This window comes from Spermophilus citellus (genome assembly GCF_964194105.1).
Source record: "Spermophilus citellus genome assembly, chromosome: 5".
Classification (NCBI taxonomy): Eukaryota; Metazoa; Chordata; class Mammalia; order Rodentia; family Sciuridae; genus Spermophilus; species Spermophilus citellus.
The window spans coordinates 115,888,623-115,910,571 of record NC_138186.1 but is presented as its reverse complement, the minus strand read 5'-3'; the positions used below and the strand labels follow the sequence as shown (position 1 = coordinate 115,910,571).

The 21,949-nt window shown below is 37.5% G+C and overlaps 1 protein-coding gene across 4 annotated transcripts in view; it reads right to left on the bottom strand.

Moving 5' to 3' along the window:
* AFG1L (AFG1 like ATPase) overlaps positions 1-11,434 on the bottom strand; it is a 225,130-nt gene extending 213,696 nt beyond the window's left edge. For all 4 annotated transcript variants that reach the window (XM_081296472.1, XM_081296474.1, XM_081296470.1 and 1 more), the window contains exon 1: positions 11,100-11,434. In XM_081296472.1, the coding sequence (XP_081152598.1) occupies positions 11,100-11,238 (139 nt within the window). In that variant the 5' untranslated portion in view covers positions 11,239-11,434. The remainder of the gene's footprint in view (positions 1-11,099) is intronic.
* Between the last annotated feature and the right edge of the window lie 10,515 nt (positions 11,435-21,949).

Sequence of the window (21,949 nt, the reverse complement as noted above, 5' to 3'; positions counted from 1 at the left end):
GCGCCCACATCACATGAGCAGGCCCCCAAGGAGTTCCTTGGGGTGAAGTTTCCCATCAGGGACCAGTAAGTGCTATACCCCACCTCCAGGAGCTCTGCCCCCAAGACCACTCTAATAACCTTCACCATCCTGAGGGTGGAGATATCAGCAAACAAAGACAACCCCACCTATTGGATGAGAAGGCAAGCAGGAAAGATAACTGATCTCCTACAAAAATAATCCTTGTATCTTCCTTCGAGATTTTTTTTTTTTCTATCTTCTCCCACCTTCACATCCCCAACATTTGTGAAACCAAGTGCTTTTCATGAATTATGCTACTGAGGACTGGATATCTGAATAGTATATTACAGTTGTATATTCTATTATCTTCTATTTTTACATTTTTAAATTTTCTTCATATTAGTTTGTTTTTCTACTCTATTGTCTTCCCACTTACTTGTCTCCCCAAAATCACCTTCTCCCTCTACTCATGTTACTAACTTCTTTAGATTCCTCTTTCATACTTTCTAAAATCTAATAATTCTATATCCTCACCTCCTACCCCCTCAACATCTCATCCTACACCTCACCCCCAATCCTTTGTCCACCATCAGAAACTGTAGATCGTTTTGCAAACCTACTGTTTATATTGTAGATAATAATTGAACTCATCATTTCTGTATATTGTGACAATACTATAAACGTCTTAATAGCAGCTATTTGATTTAAGGTTGTATATTGTTTGTATTGGGATATGTTAATATTGTTCTCCCCCTTAAAAGGAGAGGTATTGGAACCCTGCAGGGACACTATAGGCCTATAGGGCAAAAACTGTAACACCTTGGGTCCGCAGTGCTGGAAGGGAAGACACATGAACAATATGAAAAAACAAGGGAAGAAAGTCCCCCAAACAAAACAAGATACTACATTATTAGAATCTATGGCTAGCACAGCAAAAGAAACGACAGAGAAGGAGTTCAGGATGTACATAACTAATCTGTTGGTGATGGTTTCTGTTGAGTTTTTCATTTGGCTTATTGTTTCCTTCATTTCAAGGATTTCTGTTTGATTTTTTTTAGAATCTCTATATCTTTATTGAAGTAATCTTTAGCTTCCTATATTTGCTTATATAGCTCTTTATCAAAATGATCTTTTGTTGTCTGTATTTGCTTTCTTATATCATCCTTTAATTCACAGAACATTTTAATTATGTACATCCTGAAATCCTTCTCTGTCATTTCTTCTGCTGTGCTGACCATGGATTCTTGGAAAACAGGACCTCAAATATGAAGACAAAATATATAATCTTGAAAATAAGATGGTAAGAAACCATGAGCAGGGGCTGGGGATGTGGCTCAAGCAGTAGCGCGCTCGCCTGGTATGCGTGCGGCCCGGGTTCGATCCTCAGCACCACATACCAACAAAGATGTTGTGTCCGCCGAGAACTAAAAAATAAATATTAAAAATTCTCTCTCTCTCTCTCTCTCTCTCTCCTCTCTCACTCTCTCTTTAAAAAAAAAAAAAGAAAAAGAAAAGAAAAGAAACCATGAGCAGAACATTCAAGAATTATGGGATAACATAAAAAGAATAAATTATTGGGATAGAGGAAGGCATAGGGTTCCAAACCAAAGGAATGAACAATCTATTCAATGAAATAATATCAGAAAAATTTCCAAACATAAAGAATGAATTGGAAAATCAAATACAAGAGGTTTACAGGACACCAAATGTACAAAATCATAACAGATCCACACCAAGACATGTTATAATAAAAATGCCTAGTATACAAAATAAGGAGAGAATTTTAAAAGCCACAAGAGAAAGGAATCAGATTACATATAGGGGAAAACCAATTAGGCTATCTGTAGATTTTTCAACCCAGACCCTGAAAGCTAGAAGATCCTGGAACAAAATATACCAAGCTCTGAAAAAAAAATGGATGCCCACCAAGAATCTTATATCCTGAAAAATTAAGCTTTAGATTTTATGACAAAATAAAAACTTTTCATGATAAACAAAAGTTAAAAGAATTTACAACTAGAAAGTCTGCACTACATACAGAACATCCTCTGCAAAATATTCCATGAAGAGAAAATGAAAAACAACAATGAAAATCAGCTAAGGGAGTTATTACACTAAAGGAAAAAAAAAAAACAATCAAAAGAGAAACCAAATCAAGTTAAATACCAAAAATGACCAGGAAAACAAATCATGTCTCAATAATAACCCTGAATGTTAATGGCCTAAAATCACCAATCAAAAGGCACAGACTCATAGGAAAAGATCCATTCAAAACAAAACAAAGAAAAGGTTGTATATAAAACACACAAAAGGTTGGGAATAGACATCCTCAGACTAAAGGTGAAAGGTTGGAAAAAACATACCACTCACATAGACTGCGGAAACAAGCTGGGTTTTCATCCTCATATCAAATAAAGTAGACTTCAAGCCAAAGTTACTCAAAAGGGATAAAGAAGGACATTTCATACTGCTCAAGAGAATCATACATCAACAAGACATAACAATTATAAATATATATGGCCCAAACAATGGAGTATCTTTGTACATAAAACAAACTCTTCTGAAGTTCAAGAGTCAACAGACCATAACACAATAATTCTGGGTTACTTTCACACACCTCTTTCACCACTGGATAGATCTTCCAAACAAAAGCTAAACAAAGAAGCTATAGAACTCAATAATAAAATCAATAACTTAGACTTAACAGACATATAGGGAATATTTCATCCAATAATGAATGAATAACACTTTCTTCTCATTCTCTAAAATAGGCCATATATTATGCCACAAAGCAACTCTTAGCAAATACAAAAAAGGAGAGATACTACCCTGCATTCTATCAGATGATAATGGAATGAAATTAGAAATCAACGATAAAATAAAAAACAGAAGCTACTCCAACACCTTGGAGACTAAATAATATGCTACTGAATGAACAATGGGTTACAAAAAACATCAAAGAGGAGATTTAAAAATTCTTAGAGGTAAATGAGAACACATATACAACATATCAAAATATCTGGGACCCTATGAAGGTAGTTCTAAGAGTAAAGTTCACTGCATGGAGTTCATTCCTTCAAAGAAGAAAAAGTCAACAAATAAATGACCTAAAATTACATCTCAAAGCCTTAAAAAAGAAGAACAAATCAACACCAAAAGCAGTAGAAGGCAGGAAATAATTAAAATTAGAGCTGAAATCAATGAAATTGAAACAAAAGAGACAACTGAAAAAATTGTCAAAACGAAAGTTGGTTATTTGAAAAATAAGTAAAATTGATAAACCCTTAGCCATGATAATGTAGAGAAGAAGAGAGAAACTAATATCTGTGATGAAAAAGAAAACATCACGATGGACACTACAGAAATACAGAAGATAATTAGAAATTATTTTGAAAATTTGTACTCTTAATAAATAGAAAAATATCGAGGGCATTGAAAAATTTATAGAGGCATATGATATGCCCAAACTGAATCAGGATAATAACACAAGTTAAAAAGATCAATTTCAAGAAATGAAATAGAAGACGCCATCAGAAGCCTACCAACCAAGAAAAGCCCAGATGGATACATAGTTGAGTTCTACAAAACCTTCAAATAAGAACCAATACCAATACTCCTCAAATTATTTCATGAAATAGAAAAAGAGGGAACACTTCCAAACTCATCCTATGAGGCCAATAACTCCCTGATTCTAAAACCAGACAAAAACACATCAAAGAAAGAAAATTTCAGATCAATATCTCTAATAAACACAGATGCAAAAATTCTCAATAAAATTCTGGAAAATCAAATACAAATCAAAAACATAGTGCACCACAATCAAGTGCGATTCGTCCCAGGGATATAAGGTTGGTTCAACATACAGAAATCAGTAAATATAATTCAATACATCAATAGATTTAAAGATAAGAATCATATGATCATCTCAATAGATGCCAAGAAAGCATTTGACAAAATATAGCACCCCTTCATGTTCAAAACACTAGAAAAACTAGGAATAACAGGAACATATCTCAACATTGTAAAAGCTAAACCCCAGGCCAATATCATTCTAAATGAAGAAAAATTGAAAGCATTCCCTCTAAAAACTTGAACAAGAGAGGGATGCCCTCTTTCGCCACTTGTATTTAACATAGTTCTTGATACTTTAGCCAGAGCAATTAGACAAAAGAAATTAAAGGGATAGTGACAGGAAAAGAAGAACTCAAACTATCACTATTTGCCGACAATATGATTCTATACCTAGAAGATCCAAAAAATTCCACCAGATACCTTCTAAAACTAATAAATGAATTCAGCAAAGTAGCAGGATATAAAATCAACACCCATATATCAAAAGCATTTCTGTACATTAGTGACAAATCCTCAGAAAGAGAAAATAGGAAAACCATCCCATATACAAATAACCTCAAATACAACAAAATATTTGGGAATCAACTTAGCAGAAGAGGTGAAAGACCTCTACAAAGAAAACTACAGAATGCTAAAGAAAGAAATTAAAGAAGAACTTAGAAGATGGAAAGATCTCCCTTGTTCTTGGATAGGCAGAATTAATACTGTCAAAATGACCATACTACCAAAAGCACTGTACGGATTTAATGCAATTCCAATCAAAATCCCAATGACATTCCTCAAAGAAATAGAAAAAGCAATCATGAAATTCATCTGGAAAAATAAGAGACCCAGAATAGCCAAAGCAGTTCTTAGCAAGAAGAGTGAAGCTGGTGGCATCACTATTCCAGACCTGAAACCATATTACAGAGCAACAGTAACAAAAACAGCATGGTATTGGCACCAAAATAGACCTGTAGACCAGTGGTACAGAATAGAGGACACAGAGACAAACCCACATAATTATAGTTATCTCATTTTAGACAAAGTACCAAAAACATATGTTGGAGGAAAGATAGCCTCTTCAACAAATAGTGCTGGGAAAACTGAAAATCCACATGTTACAAAATGAAATTAAGCCTGTATCTCTCACCATACACAAAACTCAACTCAAAGTGGATCAAGGACCTAGGAATTAAACCAGATATCTTGCGCCTAATGGAAGAAAAAGTAAGCCCAAATCTCCATCATGTCGGATTAGACCCCAACTTCCTTAATAAGTCTCCTATAGCACAAGAACTAAAATCAAAAATCAACAAATAGGATGGATTCAAACTAAAAAGCTTCTTCTCTGCAAAAGAAACAATCTGTGAGGTGAATAGAGAGCCTACAGAATGGGAGCAAATTTTTACCACAAGCACATCAGATAAAAAACTAATCTCTAGAATACATAAAGCACTCAAAAACCTTAACCTCCTCCAAAATAAATAACACAATCAATAAATGGGCCAAGGGGGGGCTGGGATTGTGGCTCAGCAGTAGAGCGCTTGGCTGGCATGGGCAGGACCCGATCCTCAGCACCACTTAAAAATAAAGGCTTTGTGTTGTGTCCATCTACACCTAAAAATATAATAACTATTTTAAAAAATAAAAAATAAATAAATGGGCCAAGGAACTGAACACTTCTCAGAAGAGGATATACAATCAATCAACAAATAATGTGAAAAAATGTTCAACATCTCTAGCAGTTAGAGAAATTCAAACAGATCAAAACTACTCTAAGATTTCCTCTCAGAATAGCAGCTATTAAGAATACAAACAATAGCGCTGGGGATGTGGCTCAAGCGGTAGCGCGCTCGCCTGGCATGCACGGGGCGCTGGGTTCCATCCTCAGCACCACGTAAAAAAATAAAATTAAAGATGTTGTGCTCACCGAAAACTAAAAATAAATACTAAAAAATTCTCTCTCTTAAAAAAAAAATACAAACAATGGGGCTGTGTTTGTAGCTCAGTGGTAGAGCACTTGTGAGGCACTGGGTTCAATCCTCAGCACCACATACAAATAAATAACATAAAAGTTTTGTGTCCACCTCCAACTAAAAAAAAAAAAAAATTGAAGAAAATAAATAAATAAATCTAAAGGCCATTTTCTTTTTTTTTTTTTTCTAAAGAGAGAGTGAGAGAGGAGAGTGAGAGAGAGAGAATTTTTAATATTTATTTTTTTTTTTAGTTCTCGGTGGACACAACATCTTTGTTTGTATGTGGTGCTGAGGATCGAACCCCGGCCGCACGCATGCCAGGCGAGCGCGCTACCTCTTGAGCCACATCCCCAGCCCCTAAAGGCCATTTTCTTAACCACTAATCTGTACTACTAATAAATTCTGCCAATTCAGTGGTTAGTTCTACTTACACTAATGCTTAATTGGGAACAATCTCTTATGCACCTGGACTAATAAAGAAATTGTGGAGTCAAAGGTAAATATGAGTCACCATTTAATAGAGACACCAAAAAATATAATACTGTGATAGGGAAGGATGTTATAATAAAAAGAAAGCACAAGATGTGACCCTCATGTCACTTAGCCTCTACAAAATAAACTGAATTTCTAAGGCTAGAAATAAATAAAACAATGTCAGACATGCTAATTTTTACATTTTATTTTTTTTTAATTTTTTATTTTTTTTTTTTTTAGTATTTATTTTTAGTTACTGGCGGACACAACATCTTTGTATGTGGTGCTGAGGATCGATCCCGGGCCACACGCATGCCAGACGAGCGCGCTACCGCTTGAGCCACATCCCCAGCCCCAATTTTTACATTTTATAAAACCTAGAAGCATTCTCTTCCTTAGTATCTCTGGTAGTTGTCCTATATCATTTCTGCTCTTCTAGGAGGTTCCTTTGTCTCATAAAACATCAAATTTCCCCAAGGAGTCACCCTCAGCTTTTTCTCCTTTTCTCTCTATAAATCTCCCCAGGCTGATTCTTCCATTCTCATGGCCCTCCATGCAGCCTGCCTCCCATTGCCTTTCGAAATTTTCCCCCTATCCTATAACCAACTAGACTCATTTACCTGGAACCATGAAAAACAACTTCTTTTCTTTTCTTTCTTTCTTTTTTTTTTTTTTTTTTTTTTTGCTACTTTGACAACTGAGCTATATCCCAAGCCCTATTTTGTATTTTATTTAGAAATAGGGTCTCACCCAATTGCTCAGTGCCCTGCTTTTGCTGAGACTGCCTTTGAACGCTCTAGCCTCCTTCCTGCCTCAGCCTCCTAGCCGCTGGGATTACAGGCGTGTGCCACCGTGCCCAGTTCAAAAACACTTTCAATTTAACAAGCTCAAAACTGAATCTTCCCTAAAATGCCTATCTGGCCCTACCTTTTTTATTTTGGTTTGGTTTCCCTTGATTTAATGACCCAAGCTAGGAAATCTAAATTGATATTAACTCCTTCCTTTCCCAGTCTTCTCCAGGTCTGTCAATTCTACCAAAAATTATCTAAATCTGCCCCCCAATTCCCCCACTCCTGTCCTGCCTTTCACCATAGCAGTAATTCAGGCCCTAAATTATATTCCCCTAAACTACCCTGGCTAAGACTTCAACTGAATTAACAACTTTTGAGTCATTTCCATTCATGCCATGGCAGCTCTGATTTCTTTTTTTCTTTTTTTAGTTGTAGATGGACACAACACCTTTATTTATTCATTTATTTTTAGATGTTGATGGACCTTTATTTTATTCATTTATTTATATGTGGTGCTGAGAATCAACCCAGTACCTCACACATTAGGCAAGTGCTCTACCACTGAGCCACAACCCCAGCCCAAAACCTTTATTTTATTTATTTATTTTTATGTAGTGCTGAGGATCAAACTCAGTGCCTCACATGTGCCAGGCACATGCTCCACCACTGAGCCAAAACCCCAGCCCCAGCAACTCTGGTTTCTAATAAAATGTCTCTACTTAACTATCTGTTAGTTGAATAACTGTCACATTAAATAAAAATACGTTTCAACCTAAAAGAAAATAGTGAAATCAAAAGAGCATGCTTTTGATACATGCTTAAATTATATAAAATACCAAATATTACTTTCAATTGTTTTATAATCTAATGGAAATATACATATCCCCAAATGGAATTCATAATGTTGTACTTCCTAAGAAACCTAAAGCTATGTTGGTCAAGTAGGTGATTTGGACTTTAAGATCCATAGACTTGGTTGGGGATGTGGCTCAAGTGGTAGAGTGCTCGCCTGGCATGCGTGAGGCACTGGGTTCGATTCTCAGCACCACATAAAAATAAAATAAAGATATTGTGTCCACCTAAAACTAAAAAATACTTTTAAAAAAAAGATCCATAGACTTTTCATAGCTCCCATGTAAATGTCTTAGCACCAGGGCTGGTTTTATGATGATGAGAGAGGAAAAACAAAGTTAAGAATATGTCCTTCTGGCTGGGCACTGTAATCCCAGCAACTCCAGAGGCTGAGACAACAGGATTGCAAGTTCTCAGTCAATTTATTGAGAAACTGTCTCAAAAACGGCTGGGAGTGTAGCTCAAAGGTAAAGTCATCGAGGGTTCACCACTAATACTTTGGGGGGGTGAAGCTACTCCTTTACCTATTTGCTTTTGTTTAAACCAATGCTTCATTCACATTACACTGCACTAAGTAGTACACTTCAAAAGATGAAAGAAATGGAGACAAAATAGGAATGTTAAAAAAAAAAAAAAAAAGGTTGGGGGATCAAAAAAGGAACAGAAAACAAATTTGTAAGTCAGATTCTAAATACTGGATAAAATTTCAACTTAAAGCTGGTCACAGTGGCACATGACTGAATCCCAGTGACTCCGGAGGCTGAGGCAGGAAGATTGCAAGTTCCTGCCAACCTCTGCAATTTAGTGAGACCTTGTCTCAAAATAAAAAGGTGTGGGGATGTAGCTAATTGATAAAGAGCACTGGGTTCAATAGCCAGTAGCAAACAAAAATTTTTTTCCTTCAACTTAAATTTTTCTTTTAAAGAGGAGGAATGAATATTTTTAGTTAGAATTAAATCAGTGTCTATGTTAACTACATTTTCATCAAATCTCAATACCCAGAAGCAGGCTGAATTGAGTATACAGTATTGAGTATAGATTAAAAGCATGGACTTAAGGGTCAGATGTAAATTCAAGTATGGTCTTTTCTTTAACCCCACAAATTCTGCCACTTACTGGCCATGTAACTTTCACAACTTTGATTCATGATTCCTAAAATGAGGATAATGAGTGTTAAAGAGGATTAATGTATATGAAGAGCACTTAGTATACTGAATGACACAGAATAAGCATTCAGCAAATCATACATGTTGTAATGATATTCCTTAAATCTCGATTTTCACAAAATTGTGGTACATACACAGAATACGATTTTAACAATTTGAAAAATGAAGCAGTTTTATACTTATTGATATGAATGATCTCCATGATATATAAAATTTAAAAATTAGCTGTGCTATCTACTGAACAGTTTTGTGTTACTACTTCAACTTTTTTAAATTTATTTTTTAAATTTATTCTAATTTGTTATATATATGACAGCAGAATGCATTTCAATTCATATTACACATACATAGCACAATTTTTCATATCTCTGGTTGTACACAACATGAGTCATGTTACTACTTCAACTTTTTCTTTTTTTTTTTTTTTTTTGTGGGGGGGGGTGGTGGTCCTGGGGCCTTATGCTTGGGAGGCAAGCACTCTACCAACTGAGCTATGTCCCCAGCCCTACTACTTCAACGTTTTTATATATATATTCATATACATATATGCTTGTACATACATTGAATGCCTCTGGGAGAATACATAAGAAACTAGTTCTTAGAGGATTCCTCTAAGGAGGAAAAGTAAACTGCTAAGATACAGTCTTACATTTTAACATATTTCTCCTTATAAATTTTTAATTTTGTACCATTTGCTTTTATTGACTATTCTTGTCCATTTAGTTTATTATTTTATTTTTGCAAGTACTGAGGATCCAACCCAGGGCCTCTATATGTTACACATGCACTCTATCACTGAGCTACACCCCAGACCTATTGACTATCCTAAAAATAAAATTTATGATACAGAATTTATACTACCAAAATATTTCATTATACATTAAGTGCATTAAACTGATCTTTGCATAAAAAAAAATAAGACTAAGGTGACTTACTAAATGAGTTTTAGTATTAGTTTCGACTGCACTGGTCAAAATCATTACATTTTTAACCAATGAGAAGCCATTGGCGCTCTACCACTGAGTTACATCCCCAGTCTGTTATTATTATTTATTTTGAAAGTCTCACTAAATTGCCCTGGCTTGCCTCAAATTTGCAATTCTCCTGCCTCAGTCTTCCAAATCACTGGGATTACAGGCCTACATCACTGTACTTAAAGTATATAACTGATGAAAGCATATTAATTAAGGTATATAAGGGGCCTACTTGGAGATGAGAAAAGAGAAAACGTAAGTATGTGGATGGGGAGACAGTAATTTTACCATTCATTAGATAATCATATCTACCCATGAGGTGCCAATCACAGTTGAGGAAAAAATTACTCGAAGGTCCTTGCCTTTCCATAGTACTGTAAGAATATGGGAACAGGGCAGGAAAATTTGCATTCTTGTGGGCTTGGTTACTCAAAACATACATTCATTCATTGGTGCATAAACAACAATAAATGATGAATGAATGATGAAAGTCTCGTGACAAAAAAAAAAAAAAAATCCACTGAGGCTTGAAAACACCAAGAATGGACCCCTCAATCTGAGAAAACTTCTAGTCCTGCGTTCCCAGAATCCCGAGAACAGCAAGGTCTGCTGGGGTTGAGGCGCGACTCCTAATGCTATGCCCAGTCACCTGCCTGGGCGGGGGGCAGAAAGGCACCGGGTGTCCCCAGACACCTACCCCGCACTCAAATCCCTCGGAGCCAGGCACTCCCGCACCAGGACTTATCAGGTCTCAGCTTTCCAACGTCTAGAAGGTACAAACTACGGATCGACCTCTGACCCTTAAAGTGAAAGTCACTAGGCAGTTTCCACGTCGCTCGGAGCTCCTTTAAGGACGAGTATGGGGGCGGTGTATGAAAGGACAAAAGAAAACTCCTCTCGGGAGACCCCTCGGTTCAGAAAAACCTTGAAAACCAGGAGGCGCCTGGGGAGATCTGGGAAGGAGGGTGACCCCAGTGGATTCTCCGATGATATGCAAAGCCGGCTTGGCCTACTCAAGGCACAATCACTGACCTTTACAAAGGGGCTTCCCTGGGGCGGTGGCGGGAGGAACCAGAGCGGCGGCCCAGGCCCCGCACCCAACACATCTCCCGCTCAGCCGGCTCCGCGCTAAGGAGTGCAGGGTAACCAAGGGCGACCAGGAGGCCGCCATCTTGAGCTCCGTATAAGGGAGGAAGAGGAAAACTTTATTGAAACTCAGAAGAGAGACCGACACACAGTCAAACTCGGCTGTGCTCGGGGAAGCTCCGCCTGAGCGGACGAAAGAGAGCAGCTTAGGAACTTGCCCTTCAGGTCGGAAGAGCGGCCTGGACTCCCGCGCCCTTCAGTGTTTCCGGGCTAGGCCGACGGAGACTACGGCTCCCAGCATGCAGTGCGCCGGGGCGGGGTGCGGAGACCGGTGGGGAGGAGCCGGCTGTAGGGGAGCGCGAAGTCCTGGAATCCTTGAGGAGTGATAATGTCTAGCAACATCCCTGAGCCTTCACTTAAGGGAGCGCGCGTAAATAACATGTAGGTAGGGAGTGGGCTAATGGGTCCTTCAAGAACAGGGACTAGAGCTAAAGCAGGCAAGAAGTTTCAAGTACGGAGAAAGCCAGATCTCACTTCAGTTGTATGAAAAGGAAGACACTAGGAAGAATTACAGGAAGACAATGGGTGTGCACCAGAATAGGAACTCCAGAGAAACAGAAAAAGGGAAATGTAGCATGGCATTAAAATTTGGAGACTTCTCTACCACCTTTGTCAAATCAAAAAATGCATCACTTTACACATAGATGTTTTCTAGTTTTAATTCCACTGACGCTACAAATTGTTCCTCCATACTACTGTGAATTATTTTTGTTTTAATGTTACTAATTTTTGGTGTGACATTTTGTGAAAGGTCTTGCGAATAATTAGTTTCTTCAATTACATATTCATTTATCATAAGACTTTCAGAGCTACTCTGGAGGCTGAGGCAGGATTCCTTGACTTCAAGGTCAGCCTAGGTAACATAGTGAAACCCCCATCTCTTAAAAATAAATACTAACCCAGGTAGGTGGTACACCTGTAATCCCTGTCTGAGTCAGGAGGATCTCAAGTTGGAAGCTAGCCTGGGCAATTTAGTGAGACCCTGTCTCAGAATAAAAAGGACTGAGGATATGGTTCAATGGCACAGCACCCCAGGGTTCAATCCTGAGTACCAAAAACAAAAAGTCATTCAGAGAGTGTTATGCTCAAATTCAGGACCCCCAAAAGACCACCAGAGACCAAGATGGATGTAAACAGCAAAGAGGTGTTTATTGCAAGCTAGCTCAGTCCTCCGCTCACACACAGCAACCCGTGATGCTGAGAGGCCCCAGCCCAGGGTTTGCAGCAGTTTTATACATTCTTTGGAGAAGGCAAGGACCCTCACATACATCATAGCATCTCTTAGCAAATCATCACACACCCCGGGAAAAATCAAATAACAACTCTAAAACATGATTAGCACATTCACTGGCGGGAACAAGTTGGGTAGGGGTGATTGGTTACTACAAGAGGAGGATTCGTTTTAATTGATTGGTTTAAGCCAAAAGGGGTGTTTGTGCTGAACTACACGGTTTCCCAACATGTTATCAACCACCATAAACTACTGGAAAGGTCATCTGGCATCCCAGGTATTTCCCTGTCTCATGCTGATTGGTGCCTGCTAGGGGGTTACTATGGGTCTCCACCTAGCCTGACTGAATCAGGGACACCTGGCGCAGCAGATCTCTCCTGTTATTTGTAGATAAACCACTTAGCAGGGTTGGAATGTGCCTAGGAGTGCTCTGTGGGTCTTTCCAAGGACAAAGGTCATGTCCCTTCCTTGGACAGGCTGTGCTCTGAGATAGAGGCTGGTTTTTTTTTTTTTTTTTTTAAAGAGAGAGTGATAGAGGGAGAGAGAGAGAGAGAATTTTTTAATATTTATTTTTTTTTAGTTATCGGCGGACACAACATCGTTGTTTGTATGTGGTGCTGAGGATCTAACCCGGGCCGCACGCATGCCAGACGAGCGCACTACTGCTTGAGCCACATCCCCAGCCCTAGAGGCTGGTTTTTCAAGAGTATTTAGGCATCATTGTGTTTACTCCAGAAAAGCAATTTCTTGTCTTGGTCAATGAAATTATCCTTTATTAGAGATTCCAAAAGCTCAATAATTAATGAAAGTGAAATAGCAATCATGAATGTTTAATATCAAAGAGGCAGGAATATTCTACAGGAATTTTTTCACATAGCTATGCAAATAAACGCATAACAAATGAACGTTATTGTTGATAACTGTGAAGTAATTTAAAGGTAAATACATTTGTTGTATTCAAGACAATTTGTTATGACTATAAGACTATGTAACCACTGTAAACTATTTTTCTAAAACATTAATCCTGGGGCTGGGGATGTGGCTCAAGCGGTGGCGCGCTTGCCTGGCATGCATGCAGCCCAGGTTCGATCCTCAGCACCACATACAAACAAAGATGTTGTGTCCGCTGAAAAAAAACTAAGAAAATAAATATTAAAAAATAAATAAATAAATAAAACATTAATCCTGAAATTAAGAAAATTGAATATTATCAGAAACATTATTAGAAATAAATCAGAAAGGCCCGGGGCAGTGGCGCATGCCTGTAATCCCAGCGACCGGAGGCTGAGGCAGGAGGATCCCAATTAGACAGGAGGATTGCAAATTCAAGGCCAGCCTCAGCAATTTAGCAAGGCGCTAAGCAATGAGACCCTGTCTCTAATAAAATACAAAATAGGGCTAGAGATGTGACTCAGTGGTCGAGTGACCCTGAGTTCAATCCCTCGTACCCGAATAAAAAAAGAAAAAAGAAAGAAATCAGAAACCATTATCTTGTCCTCATTTAAAAATCTCCCTAGAGAATGTGGCAAGTTCTGGCATCTAATATTAAGGACAAAATCAGTCTGAAAGTATCCAGAGAAAGACAAAAACAATAATAAAGAGAATAGTTAATGGAAAACATGCTGTATTAGGAGTCAGGATATATATTTGGGCTTTGATTTACTAAGTTAACTTTTTTTCTTTGTTTTCCTTATCTATAGAATTAGAATGGCATTTGTCCTAGCAACCTCACAGAGGCTTTGTGATAGATATATGCAAATGGTTAATCAGATATTATTGCAAATAAAAATTGAGAAGAGATAAGGCTAAAGTGTAAAATAAGGAAGTACTGGTTTGCCAAGAAAACATCATGATATCCAAAAACTGTAGAAATAATAAATGCACTTTGAAACTTGAAAAAGGTAGGGAGAAATATTTAAATAAATGGGAGAAGGTGCTACAGAACATCAATACTTAAAAGTAGCAAGTTTCTGTTGTTATTGTTGTTGATATTTTCTGTTTTTTGTGGTACTAAAAATTGAACCCAGGCCTACTGTAATAGTGAGCTACATCTCCAGCCCTTTTCATTTTTATTTATTCATTTTTAAATTTTGAGACAGTTTCACTAAATTGCCAAGGCTGGCCTCAAACTTACAGTCCTCCTGCCTCAGCCTCCTGAGTAGCTGGGCTTACACATTTACACCACCAAGGCAGCAAGTTTACAAAATACATTCAAGGCAAAAGAAAAAATAATAAAGGATTTATTTATTTGTTTATTGGCACTACTAGGGATGAACTCAGGAGTACTTTACCCCTAAGCTACATCCTTAACCCTTTTTATATTTTGTTTTCACACAGTCTTACTAAATTGCCCAGGCTGGCCTTGAATTTGCAATCCTCCTGTCTAATTCTTCAGAGTTGCTGGGATTACATGTATGGGCCCAACTTCAAGAAGGATTTAAATAAATGAGGTAATAATAATAATAAAAAGAGATTATTTGGAATGTTTAGTTTTTATCTAGTTCTTGCACATCCTGATTTTCCATTTCCATATGAAGTTACCATCCCTTTTCACCACTGACTGACTACATATAAAACAGGCCATTGACAAGAACCAACAAGGAAACAATTTCCTTATAATTTTGTTGTTGTTCCTCTTCTTAAAAACCATTTCCTTAAAGAGAAGAGGAAGCTCTAATATCTTATTCTCATTTCTACTACCCCATCTGTAGCTTTCTCATTTGAATAGATGACAACTCTGGCCTTCCAGGTGTTCAGGCCATTTATCACAGGGACTATGCTTTCCCCTTTCTCTCTTCCCCACACATCCAGTCCTTCATTGAATGTTGTTGACTCCACCCTCAATATCACTCAGAAATCTATTAATTTTTACCACCAATATTGTTACCACAAATTCTGTTCCAAGTTACTATCATCTTCCCTCCTGGATTGTTTACAATTGCCTTCTAACTGGTCTCCTTGTTTGCTCTCTTGATCCATACAGCCTGTTTTCCACACAGCAGCCATACATGCGTGTGTGTGTGTGTGTGTGTGTGTGTGTGTATGTATGATCTCCTGCCTCAGCTTCTGGAACACCTGGGATTATAGGCATGTTTGTTTTGTCTTTTTGGGAGAGCACCTCATTGTGTTGCACAGTCTCTCTTCAAAGGCCTGTATTCAAGTGATCCTCCTGCCTCACCCCTTTTTAGCAGCCGTGTCTACAGGTGCATACCACCATGCCCAACTATTTTTTTTACTTACATGATAGTATATACTTATATTAACCTATGTAGCTTTTTCTTAAATTTTACTAAATCAAATTTTGAAGGAGAATTGTAATGCCAGATTCGTGGGACCCCAATAGACCTCCAGGAGCCGAATCCAATGCAAGCACACAAGAGTCTTTATTGCAAGCTCTGAGCCTGGACTCACAACTGTTTCTGAGGCAGCGGTCCCAAGGAGTGAGTCCTGACCCTTAATTCAGTGAGGATTTATAGGTTTTTTTGGGATATTCTATGAGTCACAACATCACACAGCAAATCATTTCAGACCACAGGAAACTCAAACAACAACTCTTAACATTGATTAGCACATTCACTGGCAGGAACAGTTGGGTAAGGGTGATTGGTTACTTCAGTGGTGGATACATTTGAACTGATTGGTTTAGACAGAGAGGGGTTGCAAGAGTGTATTCGCTAAACTGCAGGGTGGCATAATCATGTTATCAATCACCTAAACTACTGGGAGGGTCACCAGGCATTTCAGATATTTTCCCTGTCTCATGCTGATTATTAGTTGTTAGGGGGTTGCTGTGGGTCCTCACCTAGAGGAACTGAGTCAGGGACACCAGGCTCTGCAGATCCCTCCTTTTAAACAACTCAGCAGGGTGGGTATGTGCCTAGGAGCGTTCTGTGGGTTTTTCCAAGGACAAGGGTCACGTCCCTCCCTTTGGACAGGCCTTGAGGTAGAAACTGGTTTCTCAAAAATGAAGTCATCGGTTTTTCAGAATAAAAAAAGCATTCCTTATTTAATTTTTCTGCATCATCCTTTTTAAAATAGCAGCAATAAAACTGGTTTATAGGTATATACCTATAACCCTAGCAACTCTGGAGGCTGAGGCAAGAGGATTGCAAGTTCAACTCCGGCCTCAGCAACTTAGTGAGACCCTATCTCAAGTAAAAGTTAAAAAGACTAGGAATGTATCTCAATTGTAAAGCATCCCTGAGCTAAATCCCCAGTTACCAAAATAAATAAAAACATAAAATAAAATAACAGCAATCCCCAATCAGTCCTATCCATCCCCAACATTAGAGATACATTTATAATTTGGGAGCCATTTTTAACTGATTCCTCTTCCTCATCCCTCAAATCCAATCCTTCGCCAAATATGATTGACTCATCTTAAAATGATTTAATACCATGATTATGTCTTCTGTAAGGCCCTTGCTTAGCATCTGGGCAGTCATCTTAAGTGACAACCTCCATTTTCCCATCCAAGGACTTTTCTGGGAAAGCCTCACCACTCCCTCATACCAACCCAACCCTTAAACTGCCTGCATTAGGACCAACCTAGCTCTGGTCCCTGAGCCTGGCCCATAAAAGCTCCAAAATCCAAGCCTGTCCTGCCTCTCTTCACTATGGAGGGATGTGCCTTTGTCAGCTCTGATAAATAAACTATTGTGTGTATCTTTGCCTGGTCTCCGTCTTTCATTTCTCGCTGGCTCATCCATTTCCCGGTTTCTTGCTTTCCTTTCATTTTCCTTCCATCTTTCAGAGGTTGATGCTCCAGTCACCAAACAGTGGTTTGGTCTCTTTCCTTTCCATACCACCCTGCTGACTGATGTGTCTGTCTTCCAACAGATGTGACCTATCTGACCACAGTCCTTCACAGTATCTAATTTGCAATGCCTCCCTACTATCTGCAAAATGAAATATTATTTCTTCATAACAGACTTTTAGAAAATCAGGATCTGGCTCCTGCCTACTTTACCAACTTGAGCAATAACTTTAGATTTGAGCAATAACAGGTAATTTGCCAAATATTATATTTGTTTTCATGAAGATCTCAAAGATCTCTAAAAAGCTTATTTATTTCATCCACCAGTTTATTTCCTAAGCATGTATTCTGATAATTTTTTTCTGATTTTTTATTAGGAAAAGTCATTTTAATAAAAATTACTATCAAAACTGCTAATTATCAGGTGTGGTGGTACACACCTATAATTCCAGTGACTAGGGAGGGTGAGGTAGAAAGATTATAAATTTGAGGCGGGCCTGGGAAACTTAGAGAAACCTTGTTTCAAAATAAAAACTAAAAAGTGTTGGATCTGTAGTTCATTGGTAAAGTGTTCCTGGATTCAATCCTAATACAAAGAGGCTGGAATTGTAGCTCAGTGGTAGAGTGCTTACCTAGCCTGTGTAAGGCACTGGGTTCCAGCCTCAGCACCATGCAAAAATAAATATAAATAAAATAAAGGTATTGTGTCCATCTACAACCAAAAATATATATATATTTTTAATCCCCAATACTAAAAAAAAAGAAAGAAAAAAGAAAAAAAGCACAAAAAAGAAAAGAGAGAAAACTGCTAATCGAATTTTAATATTTCCAGAGAAACTCCAAGAATATTCCAAGCTTAACACTACAAATGAATTTAGTACCCATCACGAAGCCAAAACACATGAAACTGAGGAATCTCTGAAATAAAAGGGTTTAATGAACTGATATTACTGATATTAACCAGAAAAGGGCCAGGTTCTGTGACAAGTTTCTACAAACTACCGGCAGTAAGGCTGAAAATATGTCTCCTGGACCAAAGACGACATGATTAAACTATTGTGAATTCATTTGTTTATAGAGTACTTGTTCCAGGTGACTGCATTCAAAATTAGTCATAAATTGGCTTAGACTTCAAAGGAATCAGTTGCTTTTAGTTTAGTTTTGTTTTTCAAATGGACAACTTGGGGAGATTATCTGGATGAGATTTAAATCAAGGTAAATTTTATTTACCTAACTTTACTGATAATGGAGTTCTCACATAAGACTCTGAGAGATAGAACCTGAAATACCTTTTAGTCATAGACATTATCTAACTGAAAGAATGTTCATTCCAAAGCTGAGTGTCTTCTGCCAAAACCAGGACTGGGAGAAAAAGGGAGCGACCAGATGAGGAAAGTGTCATGAGACCTCTAATGTCTATACACACCAATTGTAAGGGCCCAATTTTCCCAGCATGTATCTCACTTAGCCCAAGCAATTCTCATCAACTTCAAAGAGAGAGAGATATGCATCCACAGATCTGAGTTTGCAGTATCCAAGGCTTACTCAGCAGGAAGACATAACTATAAATTATAATACCAGGCTTTTTTTTTTAGCCAAATCAACCCAGCTGGGTTTTGAACCTTAGTTTTTGGAAACAATCAACTCTCCCTTACAATATTACATTTGCTTGATTTTATTTCATATACCTAAGATAAGCCATAGTTTAGGTTTATAGATTGATATGTAAAATGTGCACTGTAACTAAATGCTATTCCACCATGTAGCTTTTTAGTGTCAAATCATCAAAATTTATTCTGAAGGTAATTTTATGTATAGCAAAGAGAAGCAGGAGATATAATTTCACATGTTTGCTGTTCAACAATTTTTAAAAATTCTGTTTACAAGTACTGTTTTTCAGCTTAATTTGATACTTTACTACCAGGTAAATTACCTTTTAATGTAATTACTTTTATATAATAATTATGATCTTGAAAGTCTGCAAAGTGATTAAAGGGTATTTTCTAAGAAATAGATTTTTGGAATTATGCAATTTTAAAATTATGCAATTTTTCTGTATATGGTTTTGATGTTTTATATATATATGTATATATATGAGGTAGACCTTTATAAATATCTAAGACTTTAGTTCTAATTTTTTTTTTTTTTTTGTACTGGGAATTAAAATCAGGAGCACTTGACCACTGAGCCACATTCCCAGCCCTGTGTTGTATTTTATTTAGAGACAGGGTTTCACTGAGTTGCTTTGCACCTTGCTTTTGCTGAGGCTGGCTTTGAACTCGAAATCCTCCTACCTCAGCCTCCCAAGCCACTGGGATTACAGGCATGCACCACCACACAGGGCTCTAATACGTTTTTAATCACAGATTTTAAAAGTTGACGTAAGTATATCCCCATTATCTTTTTTTTTTTAGCATTTATTAGTTTTGACTCACTCTAGTATGTTATACACATCAGCACCTGTGCCCATTTAGCAAAAAATTTCAGTACAAATCACTCTGAATTGAATAGACATCTCTAAGAAGCATTACAATTGTTGCAATATTTTTAGAAACTGAAACAAGGAAATAAACAACTTCAGTAAAGTGATTTAAATAACAAATAACGTATCTTTATAAACAGCTTATCTCCTTGAGAACAAAGAATAAACAAGGAGACAGGGGTTTTTTTTCCTTCCACTATTAAAGCAGATCACAATATGAATGGGTGAAATGTCATGAATAATTGGAGAAAATCACAGAGTAATCTTCGACAAAAACATCTGATTTATTTAAATTGTCACTGTTTGTCTTATTAGAACCTTTATTTAACCTTGTTATCCACAATGCAGTATTCAAGCTGGTTTATCAAAAATTTACTTTAAAACTAACCACATTTTGAAAATTTTGACTTTCTTAAGTGCAAGTTATGGTAACATAAACCTCTTATGGCAACTGTTTTACTTGAGACCTAATTAATGGACATTTATCCAATTGAATTCCCTCTGAAAGCCAGTATTTGGAATTTAAATCAAGGCGTTCAAAAGTTCTCTCCAGATTTAAGCTCAGGTGAATCATCAGGCATTCCACAATTAGATTTTTCCAGGTGCAACTTTCTTTCATTGTCCTTAGTTCTTGGTCCAGCCAAACACCACCAGTTATTCCTTATTATGACAGTGAAGACTTCCTCCTACAATTTTCCAACCATATTCTTTCTAGATAATTTCCTTTTTGATTTCTATACAGATTCTAGCTGTTTCAGGGTTTCCCATGTATCTGGCACTATTCCAAAAGCTTTGCAAATAAGAATTCTTTCAATCCTCATAACCACCCTGTGAACCAGGCACTATTATTGTCCCTATTTTATATGTGAAGAAAGAAAGACAGATAAAGGAGAAATACCTTGTGTAAGATTACTTAGTCTAAGGATTTTGTCCATCTCCTCTATCAAGCCCACATTAAACAGAAAAGATTTGCTCACAGTATTGTCTTCATCTCATGTTTATATAAAATATAAATTCTAGCCAAGGGATATTTATAATATAGAAGCCAAACATGCCAGAATAGGAAGATGCAAATCATGCTAGTATTATGCACAATGGGCTAGAGAGGTTAGTGGAAACAGCTCTCTGCAGTCTAATATTAACGAAACTAATGTCTAGCAGGGGTGGTGGTGAAGGGTGGGTAAGAAAGAAGAGAACAGGCCACTCAGAGTCATAACCCCAAGTTATAAGAAAAATAATACTACTTGTAGCAAAAAAGAATGTAAATACTGAGAATTGTTTCAGGGTAGATGAGATATGAGATTGATTTTACACAGATGGTTTGATTTAGTTGGTAGGGCAATAAACAGATAATAAATGGCGGCCTGTTATGAGCGCATGGTGTGATGAGTGGCCAACGTTATACTGATGAGCTTATACTCCATGTTAAAGTAATTCTAGACTTGGAAGCATTGGAGAGCTTAGTGGACCAAACCTTGGTCCAACAGGCCTGGTCAGGCTCTCTGCCAAACACAACCCAGGTGTTTGGGACAAATATAATTCCTTTGAGGATGTGTTCCTAAACAAAAAACTTCCTCTGCAAATGCAAATAAAAATCAAACCTAAATGCATAGGAGTGTACATCCCTATGGCTAAGGCCTATCAATGAAAAAATTGCAAAAATGTAAAGATCTTAATTGGCATCCCTTTTGACTCTAGAAAAGGGTGATACTTCATCCCGTAAAACAGATTAAGTAGTCCAATGAGCTGAGCAGAGGAGGTTGGTTTATAGACAGAAAAGGGCTGAAAAAAACAGAAACAAAAAACAGAACATTGGTAATTTCAGAGTTACTTTCTTTACAAGGCAGGAACAGGGAAACAAAACAATAGGAAATGCAGGTTACTTATGTTACGTGTGTGTGTGTGTGTGTGTGTGTGTGAGAGAGAGAGAGAGAGAGAGAGAGAGAGAGAGAGAGAAATAAGAGAGAACTTTTTACCAATTGAAATTGACACATTTGAGACTTTGGTTTCCTGGTTTCTTGGAAGGCCAAATAAAAAGCTTAATTTCAGCTTGGTGACACAGAACTTTAGCATGAGTGATTCCATTTTTTTAGGCTGGTCTGTTGAAACACAAATTTAGTCCAAAACAATGTCCTGCTGTAATTTTTACTAAACATGCCTTTCACTAGAACACTGTGCTATAAGTTTGGATCTGAAATGTTCCCTAAAGGCCTGAATGATAAAGGCTTACTTGCCAGCCTGTGGCACTATTGGAGGGGTGAAACTTT